Genomic DNA, 17,500 nt, shown 5'->3' with positions numbered 1-17,500 from the left:
TTGCGGCCTAATCCTTTATCCTTTTGTTGGTGGATCTGCGGACCATGCCAAAGTTCAGCGAACCATCAGTTAAGAGCAAGGAGAAAAGAGAGAGAACAATGGCTGCTGACCCTTTTATTGACTTGGTGACATCACAGGTCCTCCACGGGGGGAGTTTACACCTACAGTAGATATGAAGTCTGGAGGATTGTGGGAAACTGAGTTCTATGACTTTCCTTTGTTTACAGGACAAAATAGCATGTGGTCTCATAATAAAAAGTTCAGTTAAAGTCCCACAAATGAACAAGTTCATCTGTGGAGTGACAGTGGTCCCAACCCTGCCGTAAAGAAGACCCACTGAACCAAACAATGCCGGCATGATGCTGCCCCAGTGTGTGATTTTAGATAGCATGCTGGCGTTCTGGGAGCAAAAGAAGCATGACATGTAACGCAACAGTGTCAGCATCAAGTGTGTGTGCTGTCCTGCTGGCTCCTCAATTTACACAGACGTTGATTCGGCTCTCTTACTGCCTCCGCTGTCGGCTTAACGGCGGAACAATAATGCCCTCTCATTCCGTGTTTGTACGTTTTAAACAGAATGGCGAGGTGGAATAATGTGCAACATTCCCACCTTAAAGAGGCTGTGTAAAAGGGGCTTCTGATTCTTATAGATGGCTGTTTTAACTTTCAGGACATCGGGATGTGAAAGGACACCTGTTAGATGAGTGTTCTTAAATGTTAGATTTAAGTGTTCTCTGTGCTAATGGAATTGCTCTTTTCCACAAACAGGCAGCCAAATTTTAAATATAAAAAGAAGAAAGAAAAAAAATCCAGAGATAGTTAGAGAGGGAGGAGAGACAGAGAGTGAACGAGAGAGGTTTGTTTTGCTCTTGGAAATATCAGCACAATTACGAGCAGCATATCATTTACAAATTAGGCTTGACATTTAGGATGCTGGCGGGTAATAATTTAGAATTGTATTTCACTCGTGATGAGAGGAATGTCTTCCTGATTGGAGAGGGGCAACATGTACAGCACAGCCCTTTTCCTAGTTGTCACAATCAGTCCCGTAGTACCAGATGTTACATTAGTCACTGTCCATTCTGTTCACCCGAGCAGCGCATCTAAGTTTTCATGTCTTCTTTGAGTTAGAAGGGAAGTTGCAAACTAAACTCCCAGTCAGTCTTGTTGATCTGAGTGGAGGTTTTCATCATTAATGAACATGATGAAGAGAATTAGTGATTGCTCCCTACTAGCCTGCACTCACAAAAGACCATGCGGATATATACAGAGTTAATTAGCCTCAGAATCAATTTTCTGAAAAGGAACCATTGATAGTTGAGTGTCGAACCCAACGTAGATTATTGTTTGGATTATTGTATGGAAGTGAATGTGGAAAGAACACCACCCTCTCAAAATACAAAGTCATAAAGTTTGCAAATTCCTTATGTCTGATATTGCAATTGCTTTTCTTAGTTGCAACTTTGAACGAAAGACAAGGCAATTGGTAAACCCAAACATAAGGTTTGAAACATCTCTTCAGAAACCTTTGGTTGCTTCATGTGTCCCACTGTTCTGAGAAAACTTGTATAATATTTGAAGATATGCTACCTTGAACGACTCCTATAGACATTTCCAGTATAACAGTTCACAACTCAGCAATTGTCATCGTTGGAGTTTTTGTTCTTTCAAGTCTATTCCAGGTCTTTACAGGAAGCCTGAGTGGTAGCGAGTGAACCTAGAACCATCTCTTCCAATCGTAGCACTTCATCTGTGATCCAGTTAGGGTATGGTATGTTACTAAGAGATGTGTCCCAGATAGAGCATAAAACATCAACGCAACACAGCAGCGCTAAATCTCTCCCAGGCATACACAGAGACAGAGTAGAGCAGGCAGATGTTTCTTATAAACACTTAGTCAACCAAAGTAAGGGCTAAGCTGGATAGGAGAGTGACTACAGCCTCTGAACAACATGGAAATTGCCTTTGTGAACGAGAGACCCCTAAAGGCTCAAGGCTCACTTGAAAAATATATTGAATGGATACAGAGATAGACCTGTTCATCATCTGTATTTGGGGTTAAAGGAGTAGTACTTGCTGATGGTGGTCTATGATTCAAGTGAAAGGTCTGTAGATAACTAGGATACATCGTCCACAACTCCCACAGAAATGTACCTCTCTTACAGTGAGATAATGATTAAGCATACCCCCTGCAGTATGTAAGTAATAAACATTACCCACAATTACTTCTGTGCTTTGTAACTGCTGATTTGGTAATAACAGTGTGCTGGGTCTTGCCATGCTGTTTAATTATAATTTATGATGGCCTCTCATAGCACCACTGCAGAGAACTGTAGCTAGTTCTACTGTAGTGTGTAGCTGAGGGAGACTGCCATGCAGCCCCAGAGAGCAATCTTACCTTGATACAAATCTGGTCTGCTTTGCCGCTGGTGATGAATGCCCTCTGATCATAGGTTGTGAAGGTCTTCAATCTGGATTCATCTTGGTATAAAAAATGTGAATAAAAGCTGCAGAACATGATTTGTTTCCTATTTTAGCTATGCAGCATGCACTCTGATATCCATATATCTACAGTACTTGACTCATTTAAAAACGACAACTAAAATTGAGCTCACATATTCCTTTCAGTTGAATTGAATTGACAAATTCAGCATTTCTCAGACAGCAATGCTGAACACATTGCCCAGCAGTGATAGGTAATTTCTGAGGAAGCAGCCTTATCTGTCTCTCCTCCCCCTTCCTCACAGAAGAGGAGAAAAGTGGAAAAGAGAGGGCAGGAGATGAGAGTGGCTGAGAGAGGAGGTAGACACATGTAGTGTGATCTAAGGTAGCTGTCTGCCAGAGTCTGCTGCTTTGTCCTGCAGAGGCTGAAGCTTCAGACCCACACTGGAAACCCCTTACAGCTGTGAGCACAAATCCAGTTCACCAATATCAAACACAGAGACTTACACTGAATCTCCATTAGACCCTATTACAAATAATAACATATTATTTATCTGCCATAGTGTTTAGGGGAGGATAGAAGAAAATTGTGAAATATGTTTCCTCACAATTGTCAGGAAATAAGTGGCATTGTGAGATTTATATTCACAAAGCTGAATTTGTCAATTTGTACAGTGTAACCGTGTTTATACATTTTGTTATAAATTTGTGTGCATTTGCATTTATAAAGTATTCTGCTAAAATGTATAGCTCTAATCTGTTTGTCTAAAAAATATACAACAGTGAAAAGAAGCTCTCACACAGCAGCACAAGTGAACATCTGTCACAGCTTTTTGCTAAATTGTTTGTGAAACCATTCCTACCTTGTTTATCTGTTTGGAAGGATGGTTTAGGGAAGGACACAGTGAAGCATCTTTGTTTAATTCAAATCTGTGTTGAGTGTTTTTGAGTGAGAGTGTACTCTATGACCCACTATGTAACAAGCTCAGAATAGATAATTCGCCCTTTTTGCTTTAAAGCGCTAACAGACATTGTACAACAGTATCACTGGTGAAAACTAATGCAGGCAGTTGACGATGGGCAAACCAATTTGTATGCTCACATTCTTGCTTAGTATTAACATGGACTGATGCTAATCCATTGTCCATTTACATGCCAGTCCATAAAGAATTTGGGCTTTGTTAAAGTTCATCAACCTCAAGACCTGTCAGAATCTGTCTTGTACTCTATTAATACAGTACTTAGTACCTGGCCACTCAAGCAAGTATAACTTGCTTAGGTTTGTGTGCACTGGTTAGACAAAATCCACTAAATGACAATTTTTTGCATTTTGAGTGTGTGACATTCAAAATGGAAGGCTGAAAGAGACCTTGTCCCTTCACACCTTTCTCTGCTGGAGTGAGATTGGGTTGTAGTATCAGCTGCAGGCGTAGAGCTCCAACAATTCGACATTTTCCCTCTATTGGGAGGTCATTGTGTCTAATATGCTCTGACGCCAGGAACATTTTATTCAGCTCTGGACAAAAACTATATATAAATAGAAAATGGTGATTTTTTTTTAACCCACCTCCCTCATTTAGATGGAAGCTTACTTCCATTTAATTAGCAAAGCATTTAGGGGCTGTGCAGTTTTAAATTCCTCACCATATGATTCCATCATTTGGGCTTCATCAGCGAGACTCATTGAGCTACAGAAGGCCTCAGTATTAGCTGGCTAATTTGCATGCCACTCATGCTCTCTCTCTCAAACAATAGAGAAAATTATGAAACTCTGAATATATATCTGATATTGAAATTATATAGGAATAAAAGCATGAATTGTTTACAATTGATTATCTCATCAACACTAAAGCCTTGGCTTGATCAATAACAATAAAAAGTGGACTTTGCATGGACCTTGATTTTTGTTATCCAACTCTTTTTTTTAAATTAATTTACTTCAGTTAATATTTCAGCTAAATTAGTAGTGGTAGAATAATAGTGAATTGGCTGAGGTGCAGTTATAGCCCACAGCAGGTGGTGTTTTGATCTGTCCACCTGGTTAAATAGTTCACATACTCAGGGTAAGGAGTGCAATGAGGTTGGAGCAATAAAATCCACAAGCTCTGTATGTGTGTATGTGCTGCAGTGCATAGGTCATGGCTAATTGCATAGAATACATCAATGATACCAATTATCCTGGTGGCCTCAGAAGTATTAAATGTTTAATTACTATGTACAAGAGTACAAGACTTTCATTTGCTATGTGCAGAAGATGCATTAAGAATACCTTTCAGGTAAATAACATGATATAATGGCTGTCTTAGCATGACAAATATTTTGTAATACACCACTGTCCCCACATATTAGCTGTAAGAAATTTACAATAACACACGTTCAAAATCCTTCTGTGGAGTTGCTTGAGAGAAAAAAGAGACAAGAGGAAACGGATGATGCTGACTGTTCCCTGTTGACCGAGGCGTTTCTGAGAAACTGATAATCTTTTTAGTTGCGAGGAGAGGATCAAAAGGAAGAAAAATGCAGAGAAGGCATTGCTATCTATCTATCTATTTATCTCTCTTTCCTTCCAGTCGCTGGATCTATCTCTGCATATCCCCCATATCCCTCATGTCCTGCCTTATTCTTTCTGGCCATTCATCATATTCCTGTGTCCAACCGCATTCTGATTGCTTTCTTGCTCTTTTGTCTTCCCATCTTGCTCCTTTCTTCTTTTCTTCACCATCTCCTGTCTTCCTGTCTTATCTAACAGTCCTCTGGGCTTCTTTGTCTATCAGTAGAATTTCATACTCATTTCATTCCCAGTCTTTCATCCCTCCCTCCCTCCTCTCACCTGCCATTCCTACTCACTTTTTGTAAAGCTGCCCTGGACGGATATAGCATGAGGTATACCATGGTTATATCCTATGGCATCAGAGTGGTTTAGGTGTGGTAACTCCTCCAGTCTCTGTGGCAGTGACCCTCTCAGCCAAGTCATGGATTTTCCTGGAGTGCCAGAAAGAGAAGTCAGTAACGGACACCTACCTTTCAATGTGGTCAGAAAGCGAAGACCGTTGCGTCACCATAGAGAATAAGTCTAGAGAGATTCCCTCCACACAGTTAATTGCCATTCAGAGAGAACATGTGAGACCATTGAAACCACTAGAGAAGAAGACAAGGCTATTAGAATCAATAGAGGTTGTGTGTGTGTGTGTGTGTGTGTGTGTGTGTGTGTGTGTGAGAGAGAGAGATAGTGAGTGAGTGAGTGAGTGACATTGGCATAAGAAGCATGTTTGGTGTGTCTGTCAACACTCAAGCTACAGTATTTCCTCAAGAGCTCTTTTCTAGGCTTCATGTCAACCCTTACTCATCCTCTCTACGGTCTGACATATTGAAAGAGCTGGAGTGGAGAAAGACATAGGGGAAAGGAAGACAGAGAAAAGAGAGCGGTCATTAATACTAAGGGAATTGATCTACTCAGGTCTCCATGGGTTTGCCTGTCTGCCAGTGATTGTAGTGTGCTCATTATCCATCTCTGCTCCAGGTAATTACTGGCTTGTTTTGATCGGAAAGCTTTTAATTAGTTGCTCATTAGCATTGTTTAATTAAACTCACCCCATCCCTTTTATAACGCAGGAGTGTTCTTTCCCTACTTCATTAGATGTTGTTGATGGGGTTATAGTGGGATTGAGAGATGGGTGGACATGAGCACTGTATGTTTAAGCGTGATTAGCATTCAATAAAGTCAATAGTATTAGAGTAGTAGTAGTATTTTTCCATATATTGCATTATATCCAAATGTGTCCATCCTTGTAACCCAACTTTTAGAGAAGTAGACCCTCCCTTACTAAAGTGAACAGGTGAGGAAAAAGAAGAGGAGGAAGATGTGAAAGCACTCACACATGCAGAAACTTTCCTCTGTATGTCAAAGTGTTGTTGGACAGTCGCACACTGAGGAGCTGAGGTGGCAGTAGGGGGTTAAGAGACAGAGAGACAGGGAGAGTAGGAGGTGAAGATGAAGTAGGAGGAAGTGGAAGATAATGTTGGAGCCCAATGAGAAAGGCTATGTGAGAGGCTTTTGAATAGCTAGGCTGCACAGTTGAGTAGCTGGACAAGACACAGACAGGACAGCGAAAAGAATGCCAAATGCAAAGACTGATGCTCTGCTTTTTTGTTCATCTTTGCCTTTCTTCTTTTCCCCTTGTCTGTTTCTCTTTCTCTTTCTATTTCTGAGCTCTCACTCTATTCTTGTTCTTTATATTGCTCCATGTCGCTGTGCATCTTTCATGCTGCCTTTCTCATGAATTCTCTCCTACATATTAAATTCTTTATCTGAGCTTATTTTCTCTCTTTCTGTCTCTTCTCGATCTTTTTGCTTTCCTCTCCCACTGTGCAATAACTGACACAGTAGTCTTCCAACTGAGTAGTTAACAGAATGAGGAGTATGTATGTGTGGTTGTCGGCATCTGCATGTGTGAGAGTATATATATTTGTGCCTATATATGTGTTTCTGTTTGCACATTGGTTGAGCAGCGACTGAACAGCCTTAGTTTTATTTTCTTAGCACGTCCTGGCGGAGTGTGACAGTGAACAAAGTGTCAGTGTGTGAGGGTGGAATGAAAGCCAGCCCCGAGTGTTATAGCATGCCCCAGATCTGACACTCTGGAGCCCATAGCTGGGGACAGTGGCTAGCATGATGTGGATGAAACCAAACTCTGTACACATAGGCCTCAAGAGGAGTAAAGGGAAAGCCAAATGGCATGTGAGGACAGTATGTGGTGATGGTAGAGTTAGCCTGTTGGCGGTGAGCACTGTCTGGGCATCACATGGCAGACTGACTGGGCAGACAGACAGAGAGCCACAGAGCCACCACCGCCTGCCTGACTGTCATCACTGCTGATCTACTCCACAGAAAAAAAATCGTTCTTAGTTTATGATGAAACATCTTGGATAAAATAGCAAAGGTCTGTTAACAAAGAAGTCCATCACACACACTCAAAGCAAACAAATGCATAGACTTGTAATATAAAATTCACCAAAAAAAGGTAATAATAATTCTAAATGTATATGATCAGCAATACAAAGCTTTATTATTTTTGATTAACTATTTTAAACATGACACAAATTTAACCTTTTGGTTTCACTTCTTAATCTGAAAGGACTTGGACCCTGTATGTGAAGCTTACACAACAGATGGTATGTGTTCAGAAATGTATTTGTTTTGACTTTCTAAACAATAGATCTAACAAAGAAAACAATGAAAGTTTTTTTTCATCTGCTTATCTCTTCCTGTCACAAGAAATCAGCTCTTTATGACCCCTGCTGCAGCAAACAAACAGCAAGCGCATGCCATCTTAAGCTTTGGGGCTCTACATTTATACTGGGTAGTAATATATTGCATTATCTTGTATTATGTCTCTACTCCTTAGCTTTGAGATAGCCCTGATGATCCCCCATACAACAGCTGCCTTTCTCCCCTCATTCCTCTCCCTATAGTGCATTTATATACATTAAGCTGCCATCTCCTCAGAGGTGAATTAAATCTCATTGCTCTCCTCTGCTCTATCCTCCTGCAGCTAAATTCCCAGCGGTGGTTACCACTTCCGCAGCAGAGTCTCTGTAAGGGGAAGAAGCAGAGAGCCGTCAGCATTGTGAATGCTCCCAGAAAGCTAAGGGGGTGCTCTTTTTGCACTGTTACTCAGGGAGTCTGCTGTGGTGACTTAGACAGCCAGATCTAGGAACTGGAAGACCCATCAAGCCATTAGGGAGTATGGGAAAGGTGCAGAAATGAGCCTACTAGGCATTGTGGGTAAAGAAGCAGGCTGCACTTGAGCATGCTCACAGGACAAAGAGGAAAACAGCAGCATAGCCCATGTGTACATGCAGGCACATGTGTGTGCAAACATACCTATGTACGCACATACACGTACGCAAATACGTGCACACATGCCAATATGCTTCCACACACACATTCACATAAACACTGGCACAGTGAGGATGCCCTGCTCATCTGCTGGCTCAGTGAGTTTAATGGAGAGCCAAACATGCTGCCTCTTACAAATTCAGCTAAGCAGCACATAGAGACAGAGGGAGGGAGATAGAGAGAGAACACAGGAATAAGTCTGCAGGGAGGTATACAGAAGAGAGAGGTGGACAAAAAAAATCAATGATTTTACTCCTATGTTTGAAAAAGGGAAGTGCATGGCGAGTGCAGGGATGTGGTCGACCTTCAGGTGCCCTGGTGCCTTCCTTTCATGTGCAGAGCAGATTACCAAGTGATTTTCAGTGGGAAAAATGAACTCACTGATGCATTGCGCTAATTTCATTTAACATTTAAAGAAATGAGAAGAACAGGTCTCAGAAAGTTGCCATGGACGAGGTGGGGGTAGGTGGGGGAGGGGATGGGGTGTTCGGGGAGCTAGGGGAAACATGGTGCAGTCAGCAGTTTGTGTTGAATGGAGTGAGAATCAGAGATAAGCCGGGAGCCATCAATTCATTACTCCAAATATTACTCATTTTCAACTATCCCTTTACATCTCTTGAACTCTAGTCCATCAATTCTTCCTTAGTCTCTCCCTAACTGAACATGGACGTGATCCAGAAGAGTGTTACAAATCACACTGAGCAGTTGCTTCCTGCTGTTCATTGGCATGGCAGACAACACGTGTGTGTGTGTGTGTGTGTGTTTGAGTTTGAGTCAAAGGGCCAGAGCCCAGCGTTATGGAGCAGGTTCAGGGTTTTTCTTGCACCATCAGCATAGCTGTATTTGGCTGTGGCAGAGATGCGTTTCAGCGATTTCTGCAACATAAAGAGTTAAGATGGCCGTGCTCTTGACTTCTACTAATCCTATTACTCGAGAGTGCTGCTCTTAGAGGGCTCCAACCTCACTTTTATTGGAAATCCTTTGCCGTTATAAAGACTTTTAGCCTTTGGCTGGGCTATTGCTCTCATAATTCTAGTTCCTGACCTTTGGGTGATTCCCTCATGTTTGTATTATTGCAATGTTACTTATAGACATTTGTATACTGACAGAATCCAGCTGTCTTTTATTGTCATAATGCTCGTATCATTCACCTAAAAGTTTTCAGCTAAGCTTTTATCTGTGTGTTTTTTTTTATCAGTTGCCTTATAGTTCTACAGTTTGATTAATGCCATTCAGACCAAAACAACTAAAAGTCAGACAGAAAGAAAGAAAGCATGGAAACAACCAGGGTTGGCTGTAATGCTTCTAATTTCCTCCTTAGCTGATCTCTAAATGCTTGTGCTTTGTCACTGCCACTACACCACAGAATAAATGTACTCTTTCACCTCCCTGTGCCTCCTCCCTCTCGCTCTCTAATTCATCTCATTTCCGCCTCGTGGTTGGTTCAGTCCCCACCTCCTTTCAGTGCTGGCTCCTCCAGCATCAGGCCTGCGCTGCTGGCTGCTCCGTATTCTGGGGCCGTTGTTCTCCGGTGGAGAGTGATTGTGCCGGTGGCAGGGAGGTCAATTGGAAGAAATTGCGTTGCAGCCACCGTGGAGCTGAGGCGAGAGGGAACAAACTGGATATTAGCCCAATCCATGTAGGCTGGCGTGTTTACACCATCCATCCACCCACCCCCACGTCCCCACTGCCACCACCCTCAACATACACATGCACACATTCCTTCACTTTGGTCAGCGACTGACTGGAGAAATAGAACCACGGCAGGGCACTATTAAACATTATCATATATTCGTGCAAATCCAAATTTACATGTGTGGATACACTTGCATCACTCGGTGTGACAAAATACAGATTGTATTTTTAAGATGCATTTCTGCACTTTCTGCCATGTGACTTTCCAGCATGTCCCTGCAGCCTTGTTAGCCAGTCCAGTAGAGTAAAGCCACACAGCTCAAGGTTCCTGTGTGTTGGTGCTTAGCTCAGGATTAAAGTGTGTACATTTCAGCTTCTGGGGGCAGAACTCTTGTTGCCTGCTCACTTTGTTATCTCCCTTGGTGAAAAACAACGTTTTTCAAACGATGTTTGTCAGTACTCGGGTGTTATTCTGTGTCTCCCATCTGACGTTGCCGGATGGGTTAAAGGAAGAAATACTTTTTTTAATGTGACAAGTTATCAGACATAGCCAGTCACCCACAATAACATTTGACCTATGTCAATAGGTAGGTGAATGGTTATGCTTGTTTATGTTTATAGTATGTGCATTATGACATCTATAGTTCTATTTGGATATTCATACACCTAATGCAAAAGCAAGTTTGACTCCAGTATGAGAATATAATATCAGTATGAAGAATGTCTGGTGTGAAATTTAGTTCTGATTGTGAACATACATCACAATCAGAGATTAAAGGAAATGTATTTAAGTACATTGTTAAAAAAAAAATTGATAGGCTTTTTATCAGGCCACTAAACTAAGTTTATACATTTATCATACTGACAGCAACACCAATCATAGCTCTCGAGTGCCTTGCTGACCACATATTTGTAGCCTGAGAAACAGACTGAATTGCCCTTTCATTTAACTTCATTATTGTATATCAATTAATTAAATCTATCAATTAATCTATTGTATTGGGTTGGCAGCAGAAGTTTCCGAAGCGGATATCTTAAAACATTGGTACATGAAACCAAAGCTATCAGCACTTGGGATAAGTGAGATTTTTTGTGATTTATGTAGGTGAACTGCTTCTTTTATCCAAACACTCAATATTTAGCCGTGCTGCTTTTTGCCAAATTGCCAAGATGTGCCGCTAACCATCTGATCTGATAGTCCTATCTGTACGCTTCATACACATACTAATGGAGGTTGGCATTGGCAATTTCCGGTTGAGACCTTTTGTTGTTGTGATGAGTAATTAACAATGGCCTACAAAGATGTTGGTGTGAATATTTAATAGTGACAAAGCGGGGGAGTGAGCAGACAGTGTTAAAACTACAACTCATGTATAATTCATAGTCACTGACAGTGATTGGACTATCTCGCTTCCCTCACCCCCCTTTCCCCCTCTCCCTCCATATCCCAGCGTACATTGGGCTCTCCTTGTATAGAGGAGAATCCAATGTGGAGTGGCACTTCATATCTTGTTAGGCGATTTATTCATGGTAATGAAGGGTTTTAATGTACTGTACAGCACAGAGCTCAGGCTTTGGTTGTAACATACTCAGCAATGATCTGTGGGATGGATTATTTGAGCACTGGCTTTAATTTAGATTCAATTACAGAGCTGGTGTTGTAAGATGGGATGTGACCTCTAATGTCTGTCCATGCTGTATCTGTCTGAGCCTTTACAGCCAAGCATGACAGAGCAACACTGGTTCAAGCTCCACAACTGTGAGACTGTATGTCAGGGCAAGACAGTCTGCTTTTCCTCTCAGAATTTCCCAGGTATTCATGCCCACCCTGTATCTCTCTCAGTCTCTCTCTCTTCAACCCCTCCTTTTTCCATTACTTGGTCTGACTTGCTGTTTGCTGTGGCTCTCTTATCTCCTTGCCCTCGCCATCTCAGTCTCTCTCAGTCCAGGCTTGCCAATACAGTCCCTCATTTGTACAACTCTTCACCTCTCCAACACACTTCTCCACACAGGTTTTTGAGCACACTCACTAATACAATCCCACTCATACATTCATGGAAGCACACACATATTCATACCCACACGCCTTTAGATTCATCCTCCTGCTCTTTGCTCTAGAGAATAACACTGGCATTTCTTCTGTAAAGCAGCCTATCACTGGGCAGAATCACCCAGGTCCAGATACCATGTTTTACCTGATTGGTTTCCACCAGGCTGCTCACACATACTATAATGTATATGCAGCATATGGAGCAAGATGGATGGAGTGATTATAAAAGAACACATGGTTTGACATTTATTAGTTGCTTTTTAGTACAGATATTTTCTCATTTCCTTGTAGAATTGGACCTCTTTTGGGTTCTTTTTTTTTTTTTACAACTGAGATTGATTGCCTTGTTACTCAGCATCTCTCTTTCACTCACACACATATTCTGTCTCTCTCTCTCTCTCTCTCTCTCTCTCTCTCTCTCTCTCTCTCTCTGTTTCTCTTTTTTGTCCCCAGCCAGTTGGAGGGAGTAAATAACTATTGATTTGGGCCAACTGAAGCCAGCTAGCAAAGATGCTATTGTGCTAACTGCTCCCTTTGCCTCTTGTCCCTGCTGTTGGTGTGTAGCGCTCGCTTTGTTCGTGCATGTAAGTTTGTTTGGAAACATTGATAATCCTGTGCTGGTGTATAGCATGTTCATACACCTACCTTATATCTTAGTCCATCATCTCCCTGTGCAAAGTACAGTGAGAAATATTAGCTAGGTTTTTTTTACCTTTTCCAAAGTAAGCTGGCTAAAATTGAAGATATGTTTTTTTCTTCAACATTGGGCCTTGTCTCCACATATGAGTGACTTTTTTAACATCCAAAAATGTAGGTTTACGAAAATTGCTCTCCATCTGAAAAAAACGGTCTTGCATTTTAGTGCGGACAGGGAAAATAGTGTTTCCAAAACAACGACCTAGTGCTGATCTTTTCCAGAGATCTTGACCTTAAACTGACATCGCCTGTCAGAGAAAAAAGAATGAGATGCAATGGTTTCACTCGCATCCAGTCAGAGGATTCCTCATTCCGACAACATGCAGATGTCTGTGCAAACGCTTTATGGTGAGTGTGCTGATGTGCTTAATGTGCTCATTAAATCAGCGACAGCGACACATGTGTTTCTGCTCATTCTGCCCACATGAGGCAGAGTCGTAATTTAATCTGCAGCCTCCCTGGTTAGCCACATGTGCTAATGCCTGCACCAGACCTTGATGCAGCCTGACACTGCCGCGCTGGAGATACAATCTGTGTGAAAGCTGTGGTTGCCAGGATGATTCTGGTAAGATAGTGAGGTATTGGTCTCTCTGGCACGGCGATTGTCTGTGTGTGTGTGTGTGTGTGTGTTTGTGTGTGTGTGGGATATTGGGTGGGGGTTTAGGGACTGGGCCACATTTGGCCTCCTTAACACGCTGGGGAAATTTTGGTGGCCAGAGAAATATCAGCTTCATTAGAGTTTTCATTGCATTTTTAATCAGACAGACCAGTGAGGTAAGAGAGCTAAAATAACAGTTATTAATAGAGACACACACTGTCCACCAGAATCTGGATGTCCTACAGCAGGGACAAAAAAAACCCTAAACAACAGGAGGCAATTGCGTTTTTCCCACAACTTTTTTTTATTTCACCAGTCAAAACAAATTAACCTAGGGCTGGCAAATGCAAATGGCTGATGATTTTATGCCCAGCTTGAAAGGGTGAGTCATCCTTGTTATGGTGTCATCCCTGTCACCTTTTCTTTGGCGCAGGCACAAGACAAATCTATGTGTGCGTGACCTGGCACTGGCCTCAGTGACATACCAGTGATTGAGACAAGGAGACAATGGAATCAGCATGTCATCTGCAGGCTTTTGTTAGAAGAGAAGGCATCATTAGAAATTGTGTTGCATCATTAGAAATTGTGTTACAATTGAGTCACAAACATTTACTCTTCAGGCAAAGGAGTAATAGCTCAGGCTCAACATTTCAAATACACTATCCCTCCCTCTCCCTCCCTTCCTTTTTCCTTCCTCCCTTCACTCAGCAGATTCACCATAACACTGTAAACCAGACCGTTGGAGCCAGGAATAAATAGAAGTGACACCCCATGTATCCATCTGGATTCTTCCAAGTGACCTCAGGCCAAATTTCCTACAGACTATCAGCACCTCCACTGCCATGTTGCCTGTCACAGCAGGGAAACTGCTGCACTTGAGAGCTTTCTAAATCCTATCTGTTGTTTAAAAGACCACAGAAAAGCTATGCAATGCTAATCCAAGTCTATATAGATCATTGTGATTCTAATTCTAAGATAATGGCAATAATCTGTTGTATAGGGAAGGTGCTAGAGTGTAGTCATGTTTGTTGCTATATCATTGACTGTTATGTCTTTAATCAAAGGGTCTCTCGTTAGAATTTCCTATGGTAAAACAGTAATCCCAACATATTTGGTTTGTTGCTACTGAAAATAAATTTAACAACTGATTTAGGAAGTTTAGTGTTGGTGATACATTATGAGAAAGGTGTTTTTATAATAATCATAATTTTACTTATTTTCACTTACTCATGGTTGTTGTACCATTTCCTGCTGCATGGCAAGGACAACTCAGAGTATGCTTTAGGTTAGAGGTTTTCGGTGGGAGGCGGGCCTCACTTAATGATGCTGCAGATTAAGTTTCTAGTTCAGTAATAAAAAAAAGCAAACTGTGAAACTACAGAATGTTTGCACTGCAAATATTAATCTGAAAAATAATCAAATATGATCTCATTTTCAGGCAGATTTTTGTATTATAAATCTTGTTTTTTTATAAATAGTAAAAGTATATGCCAATTCATGGACTATTCTTTATAAATAAAAACTGTAAATGAAAAGACAGTTCTTTGAAATCACAGAATGATTATATACTTAGATTGTGAGGGTTCATTTCATCACTGTCAAAAAGTACAAGAGAATAAGCAGATGAAAAGGCATGACAATGTATATACAAACCACCGTGAAAATTGGTTCAGTTTCCTTTTCCTATTTTTGTAATGAGCATCTGGTTGTGCTTGTAACGTATGCCTGTGTGTGCAACACTACGTGCATCTGCACACATACAGTACGAGTAATGGAGAGTTGAGGATGGATTGCTGTTGAGTGCGTACGAGCGGATCTGCAGGGTTCAGCTGCCCAGCGTATGGCTGAGTGATGCTCTCCGCCTGGCCGCCACAGCACTTTCAATACACAAACACCAGCATATTTCACAAACAAGTGTTGGCTGGTGTGCTTAGCCTCAGCGCCACCTCAGATCAACAATATTAATGCACTCCAAATATTAGTTTTCTCCCTCATTACCAAGCTGGGTGCTCTATGCCTGAACCCACAGCAGTCCTTGAGGATGGAGACAGCAGAATGTGTGTTTGTGTGTGCATATCAAGCCAATTACACTGTAATGCCTCTGGTTTCTTTTGCTTGAAGAGAATATTTTGCGCCTGTGTGTTTGCTGTTATTTATTCTTATAGACACAAGTAACCATATATTGCTGCTGACGAATTCATATCACCACACTGAATTGTGTTGCACTTGTTTGTGCAGCAGAATATGAATGTATTTAGACAAGAGCCATGACAGACTCACTAAAGAGTTGCTTCTCGCTAAGCCTAAGTGGGAGAATAGTAAATAGAGAACGGGAGGAGAGCTGTGCATCGTGAAATCCCCATCTGCTGTAAAGTGGGGTGCTGACACTTTCAATCTGTTCGGCTTCACGTTCGTCCCTCCCTCTCAGCTCTCTCTCTTCTCTCCATTATTGCTCTGATCCTTGATCTTCCCTCTGTGTTCCCTTGCTTTTGTTTCTCATGGGCAAAGCCTCCTTGGTCTGCTTTATACAGTAATCACAGATCTGTCTTAGTGACAAGGCCTTGGCTTCAGTCCCACAGTGTAGGTACTAGCTGTTAAAAGCAACCTATTGAATAAATTCTTTGCGTTTCATAATTCTGGCCAGCATAATGCATCCCTGGTGACAGTCACCTAACATGAAAGTAAGCATTTGTTTTTTGACCATGCCTTTCCCCCCATTGTAATTACATTGTGGGTGTTCAGTTTTCCTGGAGAGACTGTGGGAAATGTTTTGCACCAAGTGGATGTGATAGAGAGATCAACATGACCACTTTCTCTTGGGGCACAGGGACAAGTTTTTAGCCTCTTCCCATGGTTAGAAGCACTGGGAAAGTTGTGGATACAAACCACTTTAAGTTTTCACATTTCAATACCATGGGATGTGGTTTTGGCTTTAGCTATGTTTAGGAATAAAGCACTTATAGTAAGACTGGATATTGTGACATGTCTTACAGCAAATGCTTCAGCTGTGGGAACACTATACATTATCTGTCTTTGTGGGAAAATACTTCCCTTTGTTTCCTGTGTAGAGAGAGCAGTAGGTAAATTCATTCAATTATCAGCCTTTTCAGGCTCAGTAAGGTCAAGAAAACCGTTACATTTGATCCAGTCAGTGTGAGATAGCAGGTGAATTTCTACCCAATTTGCTGGTGTAAATGTGATTTCCACACATGCATAGATACACAATGTCCCTTGTGGAGAAGTTTTTCCTTTTTGGATTTATGCTAAAGAACTTGTTTATGTAGGAAATTAAGTGTGGAATAGAAATATCAGCAGGTCAAGACTACCTGCAATTTATTAAGTAAATTTAAATAATTTTTTATTAGAGTTTTAAAATATACAATATGTCTTAGACCTTTATATGATTTAGTTTTATTACATTGTAATGTTGTGACCCCATATCAAGCTGCTATTGCATCGGCTATGGTAGACACACATAATTCTGGTTAGTCAAGGGCTTTATGTGAAGCTGAAGTGAGGGATAAGGTTTTTGGAGAGAAAGAATGAGAAACTGAGGGACTGCGAGTGAAAGAGGGAGTTGAAAGGTGCTAAAAGGGTCACAGAGGCTGGGCTGCTATGCACAACCACTTATTCATTTTTCTCCTGGTTTATATATATATATATATATATATATATATATATATATATATATATATATATATATATATATATATATATATATATATATATATATATATATATATATATATATATAATCAAGGCTTCATGAAGCAACTAGTAGCTCAGTGTTCCAACATCCACAAGCGGCAGCTGCTATCACAACTTGAGATTGACGAGGTACAACACAAATGCTACGGCAAGGGGGAGCCAGGACTACAGGTCAGAGGGGAGCAACCAGCAGCTCCCCAACCAGAGATTGGGTACGAAGCCCCAAGAGAAATCACCTAGAGATGCTTGGCTACAAGAGCAACCATGGGAGCCATGAGAGACAATACCCACCATGGAAACAAAGGTTGGAGGCAAAAATCAAGGAGGCCCGGAGAGAAGTGAGCCAACTGACAGAGGCTGAAAGAGGTGCTATGAGAAAGCAAGTACCCAAGAAGTACAACCAGATGCCCATACCTGAAGCACTCGAAACTGCCAAACAAAGACTCCAAGCCTTGGCTAGCCGCCTAAAGAG

General features: G+C 41.4%; 1 protein-coding gene across 9 annotated transcripts in view; it reads left to right on the top strand.

The window, feature by feature from the left end:
• The window catches only part of LOC122883587 (cadherin-4-like), a 338,624-nt gene that overhangs the window by 119,590 nt on the left and 201,534 nt on the right, over positions 1–17,500 (top strand). Inside the window, exon 1 of one of the 9 annotated variants that reach the window (XM_044212512.1) lies at positions 8,294–8,330. The exons of the other annotated variants lie outside the window; for them this stretch is intronic. Within the exon in view, the coding sequence (XP_044068447.1) occupies positions 8,309–8,330 (22 nt within the window). The 5' untranslated portion in view covers positions 8,294–8,308. Of the gene's footprint in view, positions 1–8,293; positions 8,331–17,500 lie in introns of those variants that run through there. 9 annotated transcript variants of the gene reach the window in all.

This window comes from Siniperca chuatsi, linkage group LG10, assembly GCF_020085105.1.
Source record: "Siniperca chuatsi isolate FFG_IHB_CAS linkage group LG10, ASM2008510v1, whole genome shotgun sequence".
NCBI classification, from domain to species: domain Eukaryota; kingdom Metazoa; phylum Chordata; class Actinopteri; order Centrarchiformes; family Sinipercidae; genus Siniperca; species Siniperca chuatsi.
Note: the sequence above shows the minus strand (reverse complement) of the source record. Positions and strands in the feature narration are given on the sequence as shown.